We start from the raw sequence: 22,075 nt of genomic DNA, 5'->3' as shown, positions 1-22,075 counted from the left end.
TGTTATCCCTCTCAGAAAAGGGCTTATCAACATCTTCCATACGCGTATATCTATCAGCAATATCATCAATCCGGTCCAATATAGAAAATTCAACTGTGTTTTCACATCCTCTGTCAAAACGCTTTTTGAAGGGACTCAATAATTTAACTCCACCAATCCGTGCACGTATACCATCCTGGAGCATCTCAGTTGTACTAAATTCATTAACTTCAAAACCGTTCGAACCACTAGCCACAACAGACCTCAGGTTACTCTCCTTTAAAACGGCCTTTTTAATAGCCATTACTACGACTCGGAGATCGAGTGAGCTTGCAGCTCTCCGTATAGATCCCCCTCATCTAACTTCCCATAGGGATAAAGCCATATTAAGGCCTGACATAGCCTTTCTACCCAATGTGGTTTCAGAATTCCATCTGAATCAGGACATTGTTCTTCCTGCGTTTTTTCCTTCTCCATCATCACAGATGGAAATTACCCTCCATACACTGGACATACGAAGGACGTTAGCTTTTCATAAGCAGCGTACAGAACCTTTTCGCAAGTCACCCCGTTTGTTTGTCACCTACTCGGGACAACATAAGGGTATGCCTATTTCATCTCAAAGACTTGCACGATGGATCGTTGAGACTATCAAGCTGGCATACCAACTTGCCAAACTCCCTCTGGACACAAATGTCCAAGCCCATTCTACAAGGGCGATGGCCACCTCGACAGCCTTCGGCAAGGGCATCTCCATCCCTGAACTTTGCCGCGCTGCAACTTGGTCAAAGCCATCGACTTTCGTGAAGCACTATCGCTTGGACACGAGAGCGAGAGCCGACTGCTCTTTCGGGAGGGCTGTTCTTTCATCGATATTGACATAAGGACACCGACCCACCTCCTGTAAGTCAGCTCGCTAATCTCCCATTTTGTGTGATGCACAGAGACCACGAAGAAGAAATGCAGGTTGCTTACCTGTAACGGTAGTTCTTCGAGTGGTCATCTGTGCAGTCACACAACCCACCCTACCATCCCCACTTCGGTGTAATACGTATAGTAACTTATGTCTTTCTTAATAACATATATATATATATATATATATATATATATATATGGGTAGTTACCCTAGGGATATAGTAACATTGTTTTGACAAAACTTTATTTCGACACCTTCATCGATACCAACATTTAATACTACTGTAAGGACACTGGGTTCGGCATCGATGTCTCCATCGATGCCGGCAGCTTTTATTTTTGCTCGGTTTCGAGGCCACAATGTCGGTCTCCATGAACTGAGCTTCTGGGCGGGAACCCCTCAGCTTGCTCATGCGCACTCCGAGCGTGGGGGAGGGGTTCCCGCCAAAAACGCCTCAGCTATAGAAGTTTTTTCCCGATCGAGACTCCGCGCAGGCGCAGAGCCCATTTTCCCATTTTCCCATTTTGTGTGACTGCACAGATGACCACTCGAAGAACTACGGTTACAGGTAAGCAACCTGCATTTATCCGCGATTATTTCCCGCAATGCAATCCTATGGGCAAAATGTTTTCAAGATGGCGATCAGAGCGCTCCGCCTGAAATAGGAGCTCCGAAAAATGGCCGCTTCTCTTCGCCTTGCTTCTAGGGGTCCGCGGTCCGCTTCTACTCCGCCTCTGGGTAAGGCGGAGCAGGCCAATTCGCTACTGCTTCTCCGCTCCTAATCGGAGCGGAGCACATGCCTAGTGCTAAATCCTGGCTTAGAGTTATGTGTCAACCAGGCGACACTATATATCTATAAACCATGTGCAACTATATATTTAGAATAAGAAACAATTTCTTTGTGAAGCTATTGATTCATGTGTTTTTCCTATAGCCTGTTTCCTTTTGCTTAAAACCAATTGTAAAACCCTTGAGGGCTTTACAGAACCTAGCAAATCATTTCAGAAAACCCAGCTTCCCAGAGCAGCAGGGTACAAAGGACACTTCTAATGTTGGCCTCAGTAAATTTTTAAAAATCCTGAATTCCAGGCTAAACACAGTGAGTGCCCCCAAGTCAATGATTAGACTTCCTCAGAAACTTACAGAATTGTTTGGCAATAAAAGCACTGGGATTAAATTGGCAGTGAAATGGAGTTTTGATACTAGAACGCTGTAGGTTGAAAACTATTCTGCAGCCCTAGACGGATGATTACATTTGATGCCCCATATCTCTAAATAGCTTCTCTGTTCTCAACTTCTGTAGGATGGAACCAGGCCGCCACTTGATACTGATGTGGACCTAAAAGAAATTGCTCATCATCCCTGTTGCGATTGTTACACGTGAGTAGCTTCCTCCTTGTCCCTTCACCTCCTGTAGAAATAGTTCTTATTCAACCTTCTTAAGAACATAAGAAGAGCCCTGCTGGATCAGACCAAGGGTCCATCTAGTCCAGCACTCTGTTCACACAGTGGCCAACCAGCCATCAGCCTTGGATGAACAATCAGGACATAGTGCAACAGCACCCGCCCACCCATGTTCCCCAGCAACTTGTGCACACAGGCTCGCTGCCTTGAATACTGGAGATAGCACACAACTATCAGGGCTAGTAGCCATTCATAGTCTTTGCCTCCAGGAATTTATCCAACCCCCTTTTAAAGCCATCCAGATTGGTGGCCATCATTACATCTTGTGGTAGTGAGTTCCATAATTTATGCTCTGCGTGAAGAAGTACTTCCTTTTATTTGTCCTGGATCTCCCACCAATCAGCTTTATGATGGTTCTAGTATTTTGAGAGAGGGAGAAAAATGTCTCCCTATCCACATTCTCCATACCATGCATAATTTTATACACCTCTATCATGTCTCCCCTTAGCCTCCTTTTTTCCAAGCTAAACAATCCCAGTTGATGTAACCTTCCCTCGTAGGGGAGATGCGCCAGCCCCTTAGTCATTTTACTTGCTCTATACCGGAAACTAAGCACATTGCCCTCAAATGTTCATCTTTTTGCATCTTTTTCACCATTAATTCATCTCCCTAAGCTTCTCTAATGCTCCAGATTTCTTCCTACTTGAGTCCACTGGCTTGTGACAGTAGTGAAATATGTTAAATTTTGCAAAGCAAACAACTGTGATTTTCAGAGTCAACTACTATAGTGTTTAGTTCAGAATCTGTACTTCAACGTAATGAAATCTGTCTGTTCAAAAGAGCACAAGGAGCAGAATATACCTAACTTACTCCATAGAGAGAGATACATATATTTTAAATTATACTTCTAAATGGGGCTTTTCACAATACTCTCTTATCCATGATCAGTTCCACAACTACTTGGCCTTCAGCAGCAGCAGCACCTTCCAGGCTTTCTTAGTATTTTAATTGCTTATGTAAAAGAAAAATAAGTAGTAAACACATGTTAATGGGAGTAGTTTGACCTAATTATATTTATGGCCAAATCTTGTCATGTCAGCATAGTCAGGTATCTACTATGCATCTGAATCAATGAAAGCAGAAAATTGCATGAGTTGTTTATTTATTTATTTATTACATTTTTATACCGCCCAATAGCCGAAGCTCTCTGGGCGGTTCACAAAAATTAAAACCACAATAAAACACCCAACAGGTGTTTGCTTACAATATTGGGATCCAGCGAGCTTGGGCATGTGAATTTGATGCTTTTATCTTTGAAGAGCAGAATCTCATCTCTTCTTGCAAACTATTTCTTAAAGTCTGCTGAGTTTGGAAAGCAGGTTCCCATGTGAAAGTTGGAGATGCCACCGGGGTGGGAGGGGGAAGAACACCCAGCCAAATAACTAAAATTAAAAACAAGCACACTCAGTACCGCCCTGAGAGCTTTGGCTATGGGGCGGTGTACAAATGCAAATCATCATCATCATCATCATCATCATCATCCCCAGAGAGCAAACGCTTATGCATCTGTGGAAGTCAGGAAGTGGAGGACACAATACATTACACACTACACTATAAACTCTATAAAAGCCCTAGAAGTACATATCTAAAGAGACACCTAGTACAAGCAGCCAATCTTAATGATATGGATAAAATGATTTCCCTACTTATAAATTCATCTAAGTCCATTCTATTAAGCATAGCTAGGTTTGCAGTTAAAGCAGCTCAGCTTAGAACTGCGATAGAGGACAATGACCTGGTGTAGGATATAGGCCACTATAATTTATATCCTGATTAATTAATGGAATTGTAATTCATATATATTATTGTGACCGAACTACTATAATACTCTGTTTTATATTGTACCTTGTGGTGTCTGTTGTTGATGTTGATGATGTTGGCTAAAACCTATTTTGGTTGCATAATAAAGATTTGGATTTGCTTGAGTAAAAGCGGACAGGAGGTCCTATGATCTTGTGCAAGACCTCTGTCCACTATTTATATACTTATATCCCTGTCTTGTCAATATCCTTGTAAATTTCATCCTCCATTTGGGTGCTTACCTTGCTAGTGAACCCCCCCCCCCAAACACACACACACCTTTAAAGGCTGCTTCACCTTATGCTGAAGTAAAAACACCTGCTGGGGGATGGGGGAACTGTGCACATTTCCTGGCAAAACAGCACAAATCTATTATACTGGTCTGCTGCTACTGCCTTTCTGTTCTTCATCTAAATGACATGTTGTACCCTAAAATGACTCCTTTGTCTATCTGCTTTCCATCTTTGTAGTGGGGCAGATCTTTCAGCTCTGGTACGGGAGGCTTCTGTTTGTGCCCTGAAACAGGAAATGGCGGCGCTCAATACCACAAACAAGCAAGGTAATGAGGGGGAAGCTAAACACAGTTCACTTGAAGATGGAGCCAATTGGCCAATTTCTGAGTCAATTCTTAAAAGATAATTAAGCTGCTCAAACTTCCTATTGGTTAGATTCAAGCAAAGGCTAGGAAGTAGCTTTATGTCGAATGATTTCTCTGTGAAGTCTGTAGCATTAAAGCCATGGGTATGTTTGATGCAAAGAGAACTTGTTCAACAATTTCAACAGAAATGCAGAAATGTTAGAGAATTGTTTCACAGAGTGCCAAACTATGGACCCGATCCTTTAGGGGGAGTGCAACCGGAACCTTCTATAGCTAAGTGGAACGTTTTTGGCGGGAACCCCTCCCCCACACTACTGCACATGTCCCTGGGGTTCCCGCCCTTACCTCAGTTCTTCGTCGTCCGCCATTGTGCCTAGACCGTTAGAACCAACCTCTTAGCGTTTTTCCTCATAGTATTCACATAGAACCTCTAAAACCTCTCATTTCTTCAACTTTTCTTATATTTCTCTTTCTTCTTCTTACCTAAAAAAAAAAAAAATGTTGTTGCTAGTTAGTTTTTCCTCAGCGACTTTCGGTCGCGGGCGCCTGAGCCGCATGGCAGTGAAGGCCCCATTTCGTAAATGTGTTAAGTGCAGGGCCAAGCTTCCCCCTACAGACGGACACTCCCTGTGCGTTCTTTGTTTGGGCGAAGTCCACAAAGTAGAGGCCTGCCACCATTGCATGGCATTTACCAAGCAAACTAGAAAAAACAGAACGGATCGCCTTCGCGCCATTTTGTGGGAAAAAGCTCTCAGAGCCACAGACACAACGAGAATGGACAAAACGACATCAGATAAGTCCGTTGCAGACCGTGGCACCGAAGGGTGCGATGAAATCAGAGCGAATAGTAGAGCATTGATACCCCTCACCTGGAAGGTCATTAGCGAGCTCCGCGACCAGGTCCGGACTCCTAAGTCTTCCTCTGAGACAGAGAAGAAGAAGAAGAAGAAAAGGGACGCGGGAAAACCCTCACCAAGGTCTCCCTGACCCTCTAAGCCGACTCAGAGTTATTCGACTTCTCCGTCCGTACCGACAGCTTCCGCAACTGTCTCGGTACCGAGACCTCAGTCGATACCGAGACGTCAATCGGTACCGACAACCAGGCTACCGACTCGCCCTCCAAGTCTATCAGAGGGCGAGATATGAGATTCGGCTTCCGCAGCTTCATTTAGAGATCCCATAGGGCTCTTAGAGACCGAAGAGATCATTTCTCTGTCACAACCATCACCAAGACCGACGGTTACAGAGCGCACGCCAAGACGTGAATGGGACAGAGCTTCCCAGTATTCTGAACACCAGTCAAGGCATGACTATTATGACTGGGACTACTATCGACCACAAAGATATTTTCAACATGATCGGGGTTATCAATACCCACCTGAGGCTTACTTTGCTCAGCCTCCACCAACATCCAGGGTATTTCAAGTTCCACTACCTCCACCTCCGTCCCACCAAGTCTCTCCTACATCGACTCATCGACACGCTTCTTCGATACCGGCTACTGCAACCGTCACGGTACTGGCTCAACAGCAGCAATTAGACCCAGCGCAAGAGCAGTTGCATTTAATTACATTGTCCTCACCTGAGGATGATTATCCCTCTGACTCTGAATCCAGAGTATCAATTATGCCATCGGTACCGTCACCAGAGGATGCCATACATACAAAGGATCCTTCATCACCATCTGAAGACATGGGCAGATTCTCCGAGCATATGCGAAGAATGGCCCAAGCACTCAGATTGGACGTACAACAATCAGATGACCCTGTGGATGATCCCATTTACGATGTTTTTCGTACTAAAACAAATGCAGCAGTTGCCATCCCTCTTCCTCCTGCTTTGAAGCAAACAGCACAACTATCATGGAAGACACCAGCCTCTACTCCTGCAACATCAAGGAGATTAGAAACACTCTACCGTATTCAAGAGGGAGATGCAGGGTTTTTAGCTCAACATCCAAAACCCAACTCCATTGTAGTAGAATCAGCTCAGGGTCAGTCACAAAGGTTTCATTCCGCCCCCGTTGCTAAAGAGGGAAGGAAATTAGACCTGACAGGTAGAAGAATTTATTTCTCTGCATCTCTTGGTATTCGAGCCTCTACTTACCAGGCAACGATGGCTCGATACCAACTCTTCCTCTGGGAGAAAGTAGGTCCACTATGTGACTATCTCCCAGAGGACGAGAGAGAGTTGGCTAGGGTTTTTCAGGCTGAAGCCTCGGCCATAGCTAAGCAACAGCTATCTATCGCTAGGCATCAAGTCGACTGCCACTCTAAAAGTATGATGGGTGCTGTGTCCTTAAGAAGGCATGCATGGTTAAGATCCGCCAACCTAACTTACGAAACCAAGTCTAGGATCGAGAACATGCCCTTCGACGGCGAGGGCTTGTTCAACACCAAAACCGATGACACTTTGGACTCTATCTATAAAGCCCACACCACAGCAAAGAAGATGGGCTTTTCGGCTCCCCCTGTACAGTACAGACCAAGACGGTGGACGAGGCCACCTACCCAACAACAGCAATAACGGCGTCCTCAATATCAAGGACAGCCAAGGCAGCAACAGCACCAACTCCAGAGGAAAAGACCCTACCAGGGTCGTTTCCAGCAAGACAAACGCCAGCCCGACTTTAATAAGAAGCAGCGGGTTTGACTTCTTCGTCCCAGATCCACTACCTTTTGCGAACCGTCTAGCACCCTTTTACCATCGATGGGAGTCAATAACATCCGATTCCTGGGTGCTTACCATCATCAAGTTGGGGTATGCCATCGAGCTCGATGTCCCCCTTCTTTCTTCGGGAGTGAAAGTAACAGCACTGTCCCCTCCTCTGCTACTCGAGGTACAAACCTTGCTAGCGAAGGGAGCCATCTCTCCCGTACCCGCAGAGGAAGTCAACCAGGGTTTTTTTCCGCGTTACTTCACAGTCCCGAAGAAAGATCGGTCTTCGACCGATTATGGACTTAAGGCAATTAAACAAATACATCACCCCCAAAAAATTCCATATGACAACGGTACCATCCATTCTTCAGCTGTTACACAAGGCGGTTTGGTTTGCAGTGGTGGATCTGAAGGATGCGTATTTCCATATTTCCATCAGGAAGTCGCATCAAGCTTACCTGCGATTCTCTATCGGCATGCAACAGTTCCAATTCACCGTCCTTCCTTTCGGACTTGCTACGGCACCGAGGGTCTTCACGAAGGTGATGGCTGTGGTGTGCGCCCATCTAAGACAAAAGGGAATTTGCATATACCCGTACTTAGACTATTGGCTTTTGGTGGCGGACAACAGTTACACGCTCCAGAAAGACATAATAACAACTCTCAACCTGTTGGACTTGTTAGGACTATGGGTCAACGAGGAGAAATCCATTTTGACCCCACATCAAAAATTGGACTTTATAGGGGTAACCCTATTGTCTCAAGACGGGAGAGCATACCTACCCACGTCCAGAGCAGAGACCCTTCGGGATCGAATCATTGTTACCGAGAGCCGCTTAAAAGTCTTGGCATGGACAATCCAAAGACTGCTAGGTTTAATGGCAGCGACCACCGCAGTGATCAAGTTTGCAAGACTCCGAATGAGAATCTTGCAAGGGTGGTTTTTAAGAACATTCGACCTTCGACGCAATGCCCACCGAACTTACCTGTCGATCCCGAGGCAAGTACGAGCATCTCTGAAGTGGTGGCTATCGATGAAGAATCTCTTAGAGGGGATTCCGTTTCAACAAGAAACCCCTTCGGTAACTATTACGACAGATGCTTCTTTGACCGGATGGGGAGCACATTGCAACTCCCTCACCGCCCAGGGTCGTTGGCCCCCTTGCCAGAGGGAACAGCACATCAACCACCTGGAGCTCTTGGCGGTGGAGAATGCAATAAAGACCTTTGCTCAAATTATCGAAGACCGGAATGTTCTGATCGCGATGGACAACACCACCGTAGTTGCCTACATCAACAGGCAGGGTGGAACAAGATCACACCCTTTGACCCGATCGACACTCAGAATTTGGAAGTGGTGCATAAAGAGAAATACATACCTGACTGCGATCCACGTAGCAGGGAAGGAGAACATCTTCGCGGACTCCCTCAGCAGGTCCTTCCACGTCGACCACGAGTGGGAGCTCGACACCGAGACGAGAAAAGACCTCTTTCGGTACTGGGGGCAATCTGCTGTCGATGTCTTCGCTACCGAAGGAAATGCAGCTTGTTCCAAGTTCTGCAGCAGAGCAGGAAAAGGAAAGAACTCTCTAGGAGACGCTTTCACCAGAACATGGAAAGGAGAGCTTCTCTACATCTTTCCCCCCTTTCCACTTTTGACAAAAGTACTAGCCAAGATCCAGACAGACAGGTCGGATTGCATCCTGATCACACCGTGGTGGCCTTGGCAGGCATGGTTTTCCCACGCCCTTCGACTATCGAACGGGAATTACATCAGACTCCCGTAGATACCGACGTTGTTGTCTCGACACCAGGGCAGGGTTCGACACGCAAATCTTTCAACCCTCAAGATGACGGCGTGGAGGATAACAACCACTCCTCTCCTCGTATCAAAAACTTAACTGTAGACCACATATTGTTGGCATCGTTAAAACCCTCAACAAGAAAGTCTTACGCAGCAAAGTGGCAAAGATTCCAAAAGTTCGCCTTAGAGAACAATCAAACACCGGAATCTTGCCCTATATCACTAACTCTCAAATACCTATTGACACTTTACCAGCAAGGACTCAAACTCGCTTCAATCAGAGTCCACTTAGCCGCTATTACAGCCTCTCATCAAGGCATGGATGGTTTTTCACCTTTCACACATCCAACATCAAGGAAATTCTTAAAAGGACTTAAAAATACGATACCCACAGTAAAGGACATCGTTCCACCATGGAGCCTGTCAGTTGTGTTACAATCACTGACAAGGAAACCTTTTGAGCCTATGACCACAGCAGATCTTAGGCTGTTAACACTCAAGACTGTCTTCCTAGTGGCCATCACATCTGCGAGGCGGGCAAGTGAGCTTAGAGCTCTCAGAATAGACAATTTACACAATTTTTCATAAGGACAAGGTTGTACTACACACAGACCCTGCTTTCCTACCTAAGGTAGTGTCAACCTTTCATCTGTCTCAACACATCACATTACCAGCCTTCTTCCCGAATCCTGCAACACCAGTGGAGGCATCACTACACACACTTGACGTAAGAAGAGCTCTTGCTTTTTACAAGGCTAGAACAGAGAACTTTAGGAAAACAAATCAGTTATTTGTTTGTTATGGAGAGCCTTCCAAGGGGCTTCCTGTGTCATGTCAGCGGTTATCCCACTGGATCGTAGAGACAATCGAACTGGTTTACGCTCTCTCAAAACTAGAACTGAAACAGCCTGTGACAGCTCACTCTACCAGAGCTGTAGCAACATCTGTTGCTTTCAACAGAGGTGTCTCTTTAACAGACGTTTGTAGAGCTGCGACGTGGTCCACTCCATCCACGTTTGTTAGACACTACAGTTTAGACACTCGTGCAAGACAAGACTGCTCCTTTGGGAGGACAGTGCTATCGGAGATCCTGAGATGATGCACCAACCCACCTCCAAGGTATGTCAGCTTGCTACTCGCCCATATGTGTGATGCATAGAGACCACGATGAAGAAATGCAGGTTGCTTACCTGTAACTGTAGTTCTTCGAGTGGTCATCTATGCATTCACACAACCCACCCACCATCCCCGCTTGGTGGTATATAACGTGTATGCATAGTACATTTATTATCTCTGGTAACATATACAATTAAAATAATTATGTATTCACTCATGTTTATGGGGGCACAATGTCGGACTCCTATAAATTGAGGTAAGGGCGGGAACCCCAGGGACATGCGCAGTAGCGTGGGGGAGGGGTTCCCGCCAAAAACGTTCCACTTAGCTATAGAAGGTTCCAGTTCGGTCTCTGCGCAGGCGCATAGCCCATATGTGTGAATGCATAGATGACCACTCGAAGAACTACAGTTACAGGTAAGCAACCTGCATTTCTTTATATATAACTGTTACTCTTTAGCTGATTGCAGCTAGAATTAAAAATGCATGTATGGGACAGGGTGTTTGGAGGAAAAAAAGACTTTTCAAATAACACAACTATTGAAAATCATCAATCTCACTTCAAGCGTTCACATTATAATCATCTAATAACTAAAATGTGGTATTCTATTAATGCCCAAACCTAAATAATAAAGTAGTCACAGAAATGCAAAAAAGGTATTTCTTAAAGATCAACAACAAATCTTCCAGATTCTGATATTTAAGTTGACTTAAGTATGTACGTATTCTTTTATTTGAATAACTAAAATAGAATACAAAATTAAGTGCATTTGCTCTGGCTGAAAAGAGGAAACCCATCTCTAAAGCCTGCTCTTGCAGGGAACAGGATTTAATTAAGGGCAATTCAGCAGTGTGTTCATAGAATCATAGAATCCTAGAATAGCAGAGCTGGAAGGGGCCTACAAGGTCATCGAGTCCAACCCCCTGCTCAATGCAGGAATCCACCCTAAAGCATCCCTGACAGATGGTTGTCCAGCTGCCTCTTGAAGGCCTCTAGTGTAGGAGAGCCCACAACCTCCCTAGGTAACTGATTCCACCGTCGCACTGCTCTAACAGTCAGGAAGTTTTTCCTGATGTCCAGCCGGAATCTGGCTTCCTTTAACTTGAGCCCATTATTCCGTGTCCTGCACTCTGGGAGGATCGAGAAGAGATCCTGGCCCTCCTCTGTGTGACAACCTTTTAAGTATTTGAAGAGTGCTATCATGTCTCCCCTCAATCTTCTCTTCTCCAGGCTAAACATGCCCAGTTCTTTCAGTCTCTCTTCATAGGGCTTGTTTCCATACCCCCAATCATCCTGGTTGCCCTCCTCTGAACACACTCCAGCTTGTCTGCATCCTTCTTGAATTGTGGAGCCCAGAACTGGATGCAATACTCTAGATGAGGCCTAACCAGGGCCGAATAGAGAGGAACCAGTACCTCACGTGATTTGGAAGCTATACTTCTATTAATGCAGCCCAAAATAGCATTGCCTTTCTTGCAGCCATATCGCACTATTGGCTCATATTCAGCTTGTGATCTACAACAATTCCAAGATCCTTCTCGTTTGTAGTATTGCTGAGCCAAGTATCCCCCATCTTGTAACTGCATTTGGTTTCTATTTCCTAAATGTAGAACTTGGCATTTATCCCTATTCAATTTCATTCTGTTATTTTCAGCCCAGCACTCCAGCCTATCAAGATCACTTTGAAGTTTGTTTCTGTCTTCCAGGCTATTAGCTATCCCACCCAATTTTGTGTCATCTGCAAATTTGATCAGCGTTCCCTGCACCTCCTCGTCCAAATCATTAATAAAAATGTTGAAAAGCACTGGGCCCAGGACTGAGCCCTGCGGTACCCCACTCGTTGCCTCTCCCCAGTTTGAGAAGGTTCCATTGATAAGTACTCATCTCATTCCCATAATTGCAGGGTGGTTAACAAGCCACCATGCTAGTGGTGTGCTAGCTAGATTTGCATAATTACTCCCGCCTGTTGTAGGGTTGTTAAATGGTTTGTTACCTACCCAAACCTACCCAAACTCTGCTTCACATATTTTAGATGGGGTGGTGATAAAATAGTGTAGTCAAATGGAATAATGCTTACGCAACACAGGTAGCGTAGCCTCCTGAACTAGCAGGATTAGGCCCTCATGTGGCAAGCCTGGTTCATGAAGGAGGCCATCTGTTTGTTGGAGGGTCCAGGGATTCATGCTGCTCCACCATGCTATTTATCAGCCCAGTGGGGATTGGCTAGGGTGACCATATGACAAGGAGACAGGGCTCCTGTATCTTTAACAGTTATATAGAAAAGGGAATTTCAGCAGGTGTCATTTGTATTTTCTCTTCATCACAACAGTTAAAGCTGCAGGAGCTCTACTAGAGTGACCAGATACAAAAGAGGGCAGGGCTCCTACAGCTTTAACTGTTGTGATGAAGAGAGAATTTCACCAGGTGCTGCATGCATACAAACGACACCTGCTGAAATTCCCTTTTCTGTATAACTGTTAAAGACACAGGAGCCCTGTCCTCCTTTCCATATAGTCGCCCTAAATTAGCTGTTTCTGAAGATGTATAGCTCCCTCCAGCTCAAATATTTTTTCATGTGGTCATTCTTACTCAATTCTCAGAGCATACTGGAGTCAATTCTGGTATTATTTAAGCTTGTTATCCATGGATGTTTTAAAGAGGCCCTCCCAGGCATGAGCCCTGGATCTTTAGAACTTCCCCAATTGTCATTATCTGCCTTAATACAAGCCTTCTTCAGCCCTCTGAACTCAGTAGCCTTGCCGTTACTAGGAGACCTTAGAATTCACTTCTATAGTGGACTAATAGGGAATGTAGCATGAAGGCATCAGCCTTTTAAACTAGAGGGGAGGCGGCCACCTTCAACAGTCTTCTCATTATTTTCATTAAGTCCAAAGTCCCAAATTGCCCAACAGCACCACTGTCTCCCAGCTGTCTTGGAATATGCCTGACTCTGCAGAGACCTGCCCGAACAGTTGCTATTGAGCAATTGTACTTGTGCCCTGGGCCATTGTAGGCACAGAGACCCTGATCAGAAGAAGAGAAGGAACATTGGCTGCTTACATGTGAAATGCAGTGCCAGATGGCTTCCTCATCTGTTGTTTTCTGCAAGCTGGCCCAGGCCCTTTGCCTTGGGGGAAAATGGAAGTGGGTTTGCTTGCAGTGAGCAGCAGTGACTGAATTTAGGGGAAGGCAATGTATGAGTATATGGTTTGCCCTGGCTCGCTTGCGTGTGTCTGGAGTTCCTCAGCTCTGCAATCATTCTGGAGTGTGCCTGCTTTTTGCGTGATTGCGTGCCTGCTTTTTGCCGGTTTCTCATGTGTGCATGGTTTGCACTGAGAGTGCCTTGGACTGCAAGAAGATCAAACCAGTCCATACTCCAGGAAATAAAACCAGACTGCTCACGTGAGGGAATGGTATTAAAGGCAAAACTGAAGTACTTTGGCCACATAATGAGAAGACAGGACACTCTGGAGAAGATGCTGATGCTAGGGAAAGTGGAAGGCAAAAGGAAGAGGGGCCGACCAAGGGTAAGATGGATGGATGATACTCTGGAGGTGACGGACTTGACCTTGGGGTTGCTAGGGGTGGCGACGGCCGACAGAAAGCTCTGGCGTGGGCTGGTCCATGAAGTCACGAAGAGCCAGAAGCGACTGAACGAATAAACAACAGAGAAAGGGGAATAGCTGTGGGAGGGGAAAAGGGCTTTTCTTATTCTTTGTGTTCTATTTATTTATTTTATTTATTTATTACATTTTTATACCGCCCAATAGCCGAAGCTCTCTGGGCGGTTCACAAAAATTAAAATCATCATAAAACAACCAACAAGTTAAAAATACAAATACAAAATACAATATAAAAAGCACAACCAGGATAAAACCACGCAGCAAAATTGATATAAGGTTAAAATACAGAGTTAAAACAGTATAATTTAAATTTAAGTTAAAATTAAGTGTTAAAATACTGAGTGAATAAAAAGGTCTTCAGCTGGCGACGAAAGGAGTACAGTGTAGGCGCCAGGCGGACCTCTCTGGGGAGCTCATTCCACAACCGGGGTGCCACAGCGGAGAAAGCCCTCCTCCTAGTAGCCACCTGCCTCACTTCCTTTGGCAGGGGCTCACGGAGAAGGGCCCCTGTAGATGATCTTAAGGTCCGGGTAGGTACATATGGGAGGAGGCGTTCCTTCAAATAACCTGGCCCCAAACCGTTTAGGGCTTTAAATGTCAATACCAGCACTTTGAATCGGGCCCGGACCTGGACTGGCAGCCAATGAAGTTGTAAAAGGACTGGCGTAATGTGATCTCGCCAGCCAGTCCCTGTTAGTAAACGGGCTGCCCTGTTTTGTACCAGCTGAAGCTTCCGGACCGTTTTCAAAGGCAGCCCCACGTATAACGCATTGCAGTAATCCAAACGAGAGGTTATCAGAGCATGGATAACTGTAGCTAGGCTATCACTGTCCAGATAAGGGCGCAGTTGGTATATCAGCCTAAGCTGATAAAAGGTGCTCTTTGCCACTGAGTTCACCTGTGCCTCAAGTGACAGTTCTGGATCGAAGAGCACCCCCAAACTACGGACCCGATCCTTTAGAGAGAGTGCAACCCCGTCCAGGACAGGGCAAACATCACCTCGCCGGACAAATGAACCACCCGCTAACAGTACCTCCGTCTTGTCTGGATTGAGTCTCAGTTTGTTAGCCCTCATCCAGTCCATTACCGTGCCCAGGCACTGGTTCAGAACAGCCACTGCCTCACCTGGGTTTGATGAAAAGGAAAGGTAGAGCTGGGTGTCATCCGCATATTGATGACACCTCAGTCCACATCTCCGGATAACCTCCCCCAGCGGCTTCATGTATATGTTAAACAGCATAGGGGATAAAATAGAGCCCTGCGGAACCCCATGGCTTAGGAGCCACGGCACAGAGCAATAATCCCCCAGCACCACCTTCTGGAATCGGCCATCCAAGTAGGAGCGGAACCACTGCAACGCAGTACCTCCAACTCCCAGCTCAGACAACCTATCCAGAAGGATACCATGGTCGATGGTATCGAAGGCCGCTGAGAGGTCCAGGAGAACCAACAGGGTCGCACTCCCCCTGTCTCTCTCCCGACAGAGGTCATCCCACAGGGCGACCAAGGCAGTTTCCGTTCCAAAACCAGGCCTGAAACCCGATTGAAATGGATCTAGATAATCCGTTTCATTCAAGAGTGCCTGGAGTTGTCCTGCAACCACCCGCTCAAGCACCTTGCCCAGGAAAGGGATATTAGCCACCGGCCTGTAGTTGTTAACCTCCTCCGGGTCCAGATTAGGCTTCTTCAGGAGTGGTCTAATTACCGCCTCTTTTAAAGAGGCCGGCACCACTCCCTCTCTCAAGGAGGCATTTACAACCTCCTGGACCCAGCCGGCGATCCCCTCCTTATTTGATGTAATGAGCCACGAGGGGCAAGGGTCAAGCACACAGGTGGTCGACCGGACTTGGCCAAGCATCTTGTCCACATCCTCGGGCCTCAATAACTGAAACTCATCCAATAAAACTGAGCCGGACGGCGCTCTGAACGCCTCTACTAGTGGTGCTGCATTAAGTGTGGTGTCCAATTCATGACGAATCTGAGCGACTTTATCTTCAAAGTGCCGTGCAAACTCGTCACAGCGTGCTACCGAGGGTTCAACTATCTCACGCCCTGGCCCAGAGTGTAACAGGCCACGAACCACTCGGAAAAGCTCCGCCGGACGACACCGAGAAGACGCAATGCTGGTGGAAAAGAACTGCCTCTTTGCCACCCTCACCGCCACAGAGTAGGCTCGATAGTGAGCTCTAGCCCGTGTTCGATCAGACCCAGCACGAGTTTTCCTCCACCTGCGTTCTAGCCGTCTCCCCTCTTGCTTCATCGCCCTCAGCTCAGATGTATACCAAGGAGCTGACCGGGCTCTGCTCAGAGGGAGAGGACGCTTGGGCGCGATCGTGTCAACCGCCCGAGTCATCTCTGCATTCCACAGAGCAACCTGGGCTTCGACAGGAGCACCGGCCATATCAGCAGGAAAATCCCCCAGAGCCCTCTGGAATCCATCGGAGTCCATTAGCCTCCGGGGGCGGACCATTTTAATAGGCCCCCCACCCTTGCAGAGGGGAAAGGCCGCCGAGAGTCTAAACCTCAGTAGGAAGTGATCCGACCATGACAAGGGGGTAGATGTTAGTTCCCCCACTTCCAGATCACCATCCTCCTGTCCAGTCGAGAAAACCAGATCAAGTGTGTGTCCCTTTGCATGTGTTGGGCCGATGACATGTTGAGACAGCCCCATGGTTGTCATGGCAGCCATGAAGTCCTGAGCCGCTCCGGATACAGCAGCCTCGGCATGGAAGTTGAGATCCCCCAGAACCACCATCCTGGGGGTCCTCAACACCAGGTCCGAGACAACCTCCGTCAGCTCAGGCAGGGAGACTGTTGGGCAGCGGGGTGGACGGTACACCAGCAGAATCCCTAATCTGTCTCGAGTACCCAACACACAGTACAAACACTCCAGACCAGCACTCGACTGAACAGGAAGCCTAGAGAGGGAGATTGTATTCCTATAGACCACGGCAACCCCCCCTCCCCGGCCCTCGAGTCTGTGCTGGTGCTGCACCGAGTACCCAGGAGGGCAGAGCTGGGTGAGAGCAACCCCACCCAGTTCACCCACCCAGGTCTCAGTGATGCATACCAGGTCAGCCCCCTCATTCACAATCAAATCATGGATGAGGGAGATTTTATTCTGGACTGACCTGGCGTTCAGCAGCAGCACCACCAGACCCGAGAGCAAGCTGATATGGCCACCAGGAACTATCCGGTTGGGGTAGGAACCAGAAGAGGGAATAGCTGTAAGGAATCTATCCCCTCTTCTCCTCATCTGGCCTGTTCCTCCCCTAGCACCATACCTCCCCCTACCCGTGACCACAGTTATGTGGGCATCCCCGTATCCCCCAGAGCTCCCCAGGCACATATTAAAAAGTAATTAAAATGTATTTTACAATTTGCTGCTGGTTGGCTGGTTGGAGATCTTGCAGGTACAGTAGTATGGTATCTCCTATGTGCGCCGCAAAGTGCGGCGCCAAGTGCGCACTCGGCGCCGCACTCGGCGCGTCGCCGAGGCGCGCGCCGAGGCGCAGCCTCTGGCAGGCTTCAGATGTACCTGTTAGGGAGAGGTGGAGCACTCAGTCAGCTGACGCCCAGCAGGTGAGGGGAGAGACTGCAGAGGGAAGCCCCAGCAGTCCCTGTTCTTCTTTCCCCCCCACCAGCCAAACAAATAAATAAATAAATAAAATAAATAAATAAATTTGTGTTCTAAAGCCACAGCACCTCCAGGTCTCACAAATTTACTGTGGCACAACAAATTTGAATGGACTGGAGTCCACTGTACAGAAAGTTATTTTGAAGGATGTTGTTCATCATATAACTAGAGAAAAATAGCACTTGAGCCCTAACGATCCCTGTTGCATCTGATCCCCATGGACTAACTGGCTTTTTGCACATATGTGTTTCCCCTCCTGCTGCTTCCCTGACGTTTTTCCTGAAATCAAATGCCTTCATCGCCCCCTGCCCATTTATCCCTTCTTTTTACAAATACAGGTGTCCTTAGGAGACAGGAGGCTTTAAAGACACACACACACACACACACTCACACTGTAGAGTCTAAGGCAGCTGATTTGGGACATCATGGAAAAGCAGGAAAAATTCATTAATTATCATAGCACTGTCTCTACTGGGAAGGGGAGAGGTGCTTGTACGATTTTCTACCTCAGGGGCCAAAACAACTTGACTGGCTTGGAGTACTACAATGCACCTTGACTAGGGCTAGGTGGTAGAAGGGGTGCCATTTGCTGCTCTGCCTCAGGCAGCAACATGTCTTAGGACCACACTGGGACATGACTGTAGAGACCTGTGGGGTGCAAAAAGGCAGCTGAGATGGTACAGGGAATTATGTGGGGTAGGGGGAACAACTGGGGTTACATAGAGATCTGTGGATGGAGAAAAATGTTCCAGATTACATCAAGTTCACTGCATAATCCTAAACATGTTTAAACAGATGTAAGTTGTCCTGAGTTCAATGGGGTTTATTCCCCAGTAATTGTATGTAGGATTTGAGTCTTAGTCCTTAGTAAATCTGCTCAGAGCTGCAACTTGCCTTATCCACCCTGAAAATAGTTTGAATATCTAGATCTAGAAAGAAACCTGGAGATTGAAAATGTTGGTAATTTTAAAAACAAAAACAAAAGCAAGGATAGCTTTCTTGGTACATGAGAGATAACCCCCCCCCCCCGAAAACCACAACTGGGAATTTTGGTTGGTCCTAATAAAGGTATCCAACTTTAAGAGTTGTATGATGATGAGGTGGCTCAAAACTTAATATTGCAACATTTGGTGTAGAGTTTGGGTTTCAAGAAGTTAGATCCAAAGAATTGTTTAAAAATTGCTCTAGAATCCCAGAAATTGCCAAAATCAATCTGAGGTAAAATGAAGAGCCACCTTTGGTGGTGGGTCTGCCTGCCTCCTCACCTGGTCTGGGGACTGAGACAAGCAAAACAATGTCCTCCAGTCTTGAGGCCTCTTTCAAATTCTGTTGTGCTTGTTGGTGATGGGGTAGAGTGAGTGAGGGTTTACTCAGAAGTAAATCCTGCTATGTTTAATGTACTATATTACATACGTCCCCATGCTCTCCCTTAACAGAGTGCCACGTTCAGCTTGCAGTTAATTGGTAGATGTTCACGGTGCCATACAGCTCTTTGCTGGTCCCACACACTCCATCCTCCCCATCTGGATTTGGCCTAAAAGACCAAGGAAAAGTGTAGTTGTGTGGAGGATAAGTTTTAAGGAAACACCATTTGGGACACTGCACAGTTCTGTCCTGAAAGCAAGCAAGAGGCTAATTAGCTTGCCTTCTATACAGTTTAAATTATAAGTAATTATTTGTAACTATGCACATACATCTGCATTTGTAATTTAGAATATACAAATTTATGCAGTTTTTTGTCCTATGGGCCTGAGCCCTGGCTGGCGAGATCACATTACGCCAGTCCTTTTACAACTTCATTGGCTGCCAGTCCAGGTCCGGGCCCGATTCAAAGTGCTGGTATTGACATTTAAAGCCCTAAACGGTTTGGGGCCAGGTTATTTGAAGGAACGCCTCCTCCCATATGTACCTACCCGGACCTTAAGATCATCTACAGGGGCCCTTCTCCGTGAGCCCCTGCCAAAGGAAGTGAGGCAGGTGGCTACTAGGAGGAGGGCTTTCTCCGCTGTGGCACCCCGGTTGTGGAATGAGCTCCCCAGAGAGGTCCGCCTGGCACCTACACTGTACTCCTTTCGTCGCCAGCTGAAGACCTTTTTATTCACTCAGTATTTTAACACTTAATTTTAACTTAAATTTAAATTATACTGTTTTAACTCTGTATTTTAACCTTATATCAATTTTGCTGCGTGGTTTTATCCTGGTTGTGCTTTTTATATTGTATTTTGTATTTGTATTTTTAACTTGTTGGTTGTTTTATGATGATTTTAATTTTTGTGAACCGCCCAGAGAGCTTCGGCTATTGGGCGGTATAAAAATGTAATAAATAAATAAATAAATAAATAATAAATAAATCTTTTGAGTGCCTAGTACCACTCCTGTTATCATCTATATGAATACAGCAGATCTGGGATACTGAATTGCTGAGTTGTGTGAAACAAATTCCAACATGTTGTTTTATTATGGTTTTAATTTTTGTGAACTGCCCAAAGAACTTCGGCTATTGGGCGGTATAAAAATGTAATAAATTAATAAATAAACATCCTAATCATAACTTTACCCATGATGAGGTATCCAAATTCCACTTTGTCTCTATGACTCTTCTGCTGTGATTTGACTAGGTGGCGTGTTGTTGTTGCCATGTTGAATTGTCCATGGGTAAGAAGAGTGCAGTCAAGATGTTTAGGATGGCAACACCCACCTGGCCTTGGTCTCAACTAAGTGGCTTTGGAAAAGTTGCCATGGAGATGGGTGGGAATTAAGTAAGTAGTGGGAAGGTGAACGTACGGCAAGTTCTGCCTTGTTAAAAAACAACAGGTTGGTTCCAGATTTATTCTGGATCAACTGTACTGATGGAAGTGGACTTTCCTTCTTCCTGCTTCCCTTTGTAGCCCCCTAAAAATGCTAAAAGGCCTCCTGCTGAGTAGGGTAAGAGGTGGGCAGAAGGACTCCCCACCAGTAGAAGCCTTCCTCCCATAGAAGGCAGATCCTGATTCCAACCCAGCCGATGCAGTTATTGTCTTCCTCTCTTTACTTATTTGTTAATTGAATCAAGTTCCATTTCATTCATATTCTGGAATCATGTTAAGTATCTCCTATTTTACCATATTCTTCACAGGAGGTATCAAGATTGCCAGAAAACACTTTGAAGAAGCTTTCAAGAAAGTGAAATCTTCTATATCCAAAAAGGTAGGAAATGCTGTAAGTTTTTGGTTGGAGACTTAAGTGAAGGGTAACACTGAACAATAATATAGTAGGAGACTGCAAAGAAATATGCACTAAGCTATTTAGTCTGTCTGAAATAGCCTCAATATCCTTTAAAAGGCAACTCTAAATATAGTGTAGATGAGGGCCTCAGCCAGATTAGGTTATTATTTCTGTAAAGGAGAAGGCACCTGGTAAATTGAACATTGTGTACCACTAAAAGCAGGATGGCTGTCTTCAATCAAACCTCTGGTAAGCTTGGAATCCTGTCTTGTTCCTTCAGCCATGTTTGCTGATAAGTGTAGGTTCAGTGTGGATCTTTTGGGAGGGAAGAACTGGATTTTGAAGACAATATTTCTGCCCCCAAGAAAGATTAGTATCCATGAATTGAGAATGAGGTTCCCTGGAACAGTTTGGAAGCCACTGGCTTAGATGAAAATGTTCTGGCTTAGATGAACAGGAACTGGGTAAAAAATACTTTGCATGTTAAACCATTTCTCATCGCCTTTGACTCCCTTTTTTAGCATTTTAGATCTGTTTACACCTATGAGTTTTCACAGTCTTTTTACATGTTCAGGAACAATCTTCCAGAATGGTTAATCCAGCCCACAGCTAGACCTAAGGTTTATCCTGGGATCATGCAGGGTTCGCCCCTGCCTGAGCACTAGATGAACAGTTTTGACCCCTGGACGATCCAGGGATAAACCTTAGGTCTAGCTATGGCCCCAGTCTAGTTGTTTTTTGTCATTAACATTGTATGCCTTGTAAACAGAGTTAAAGCATAGATAACAACTTCTGTTCATTTTCATCAGTCTTCTGTCCTTGAATTATAAAATATTCTAAGCGTTGTATGTGAGCTTTTCTCCAGGATGAGGAATAGAAACTGGGAGACTTAAATGAATGGCTCAGACTCCTTACACTTTTAAAAATAGTGCAGCAGTGATGAGGTGAGAATACTTCTCCCTGACTTGCTAGTTTTCTATGTGCAGGAAACTTGGGAGAAGCATTCAGTTGATGATTCTCCTCCTGCATTTGTTGGCATTCAACTAGTCAAAACACACAGAAGAGAGAGATACTTGGAACAGGAATCTGCAGTGTCATTTTCACCTGTTGCCTCATGTAACATCTACTTTATAAAAAAAGAAGAAAATGTTGTTCCAAGAAAATATCTCCAGCAAGTATAGTTATAGCTCAAGTCTTGCTCAACAGCATTAATTAAAAATGTGGGGGCCTTTTTCCTCTGTATAACTTGGAGAATTGTTTCTGAAATTCCAGTAC

At 45.8% G+C, this 22,075-nt stretch overlaps 1 protein-coding gene across 1 annotated transcript in view; it reads left to right on the top strand.

Moving 5' to 3' along the window:
• Nucleotides 1-22,075, top strand: part of NVL (nuclear VCP like) — a 91,057-nt gene that overhangs the window by 51,979 nt on the left and 17,003 nt on the right. Inside the window, exons 20-22 of the mRNA XM_063124115.1 lie at nt 2,199-2,275; nt 4,630-4,718; nt 20,712-20,782. Coding sequence (XP_062980185.1) covers nt 2,199-2,275; nt 4,630-4,718; nt 20,712-20,782 — 237 coding nt within the window. The remainder of the gene's footprint in view (nt 1-2,198; nt 2,276-4,629; nt 4,719-20,711; nt 20,783-22,075) is intronic.

Source organism: Elgaria multicarinata, chromosome 4 (genome assembly GCF_023053635.1).
Source record: "Elgaria multicarinata webbii isolate HBS135686 ecotype San Diego chromosome 4, rElgMul1.1.pri, whole genome shotgun sequence".
Lineage (NCBI taxonomy): Eukaryota > Metazoa > Chordata > Lepidosauria > Squamata > Anguidae > Elgaria > Elgaria multicarinata.
This window is presented reverse-complemented; position numbering and strand designations above follow the sequence as displayed.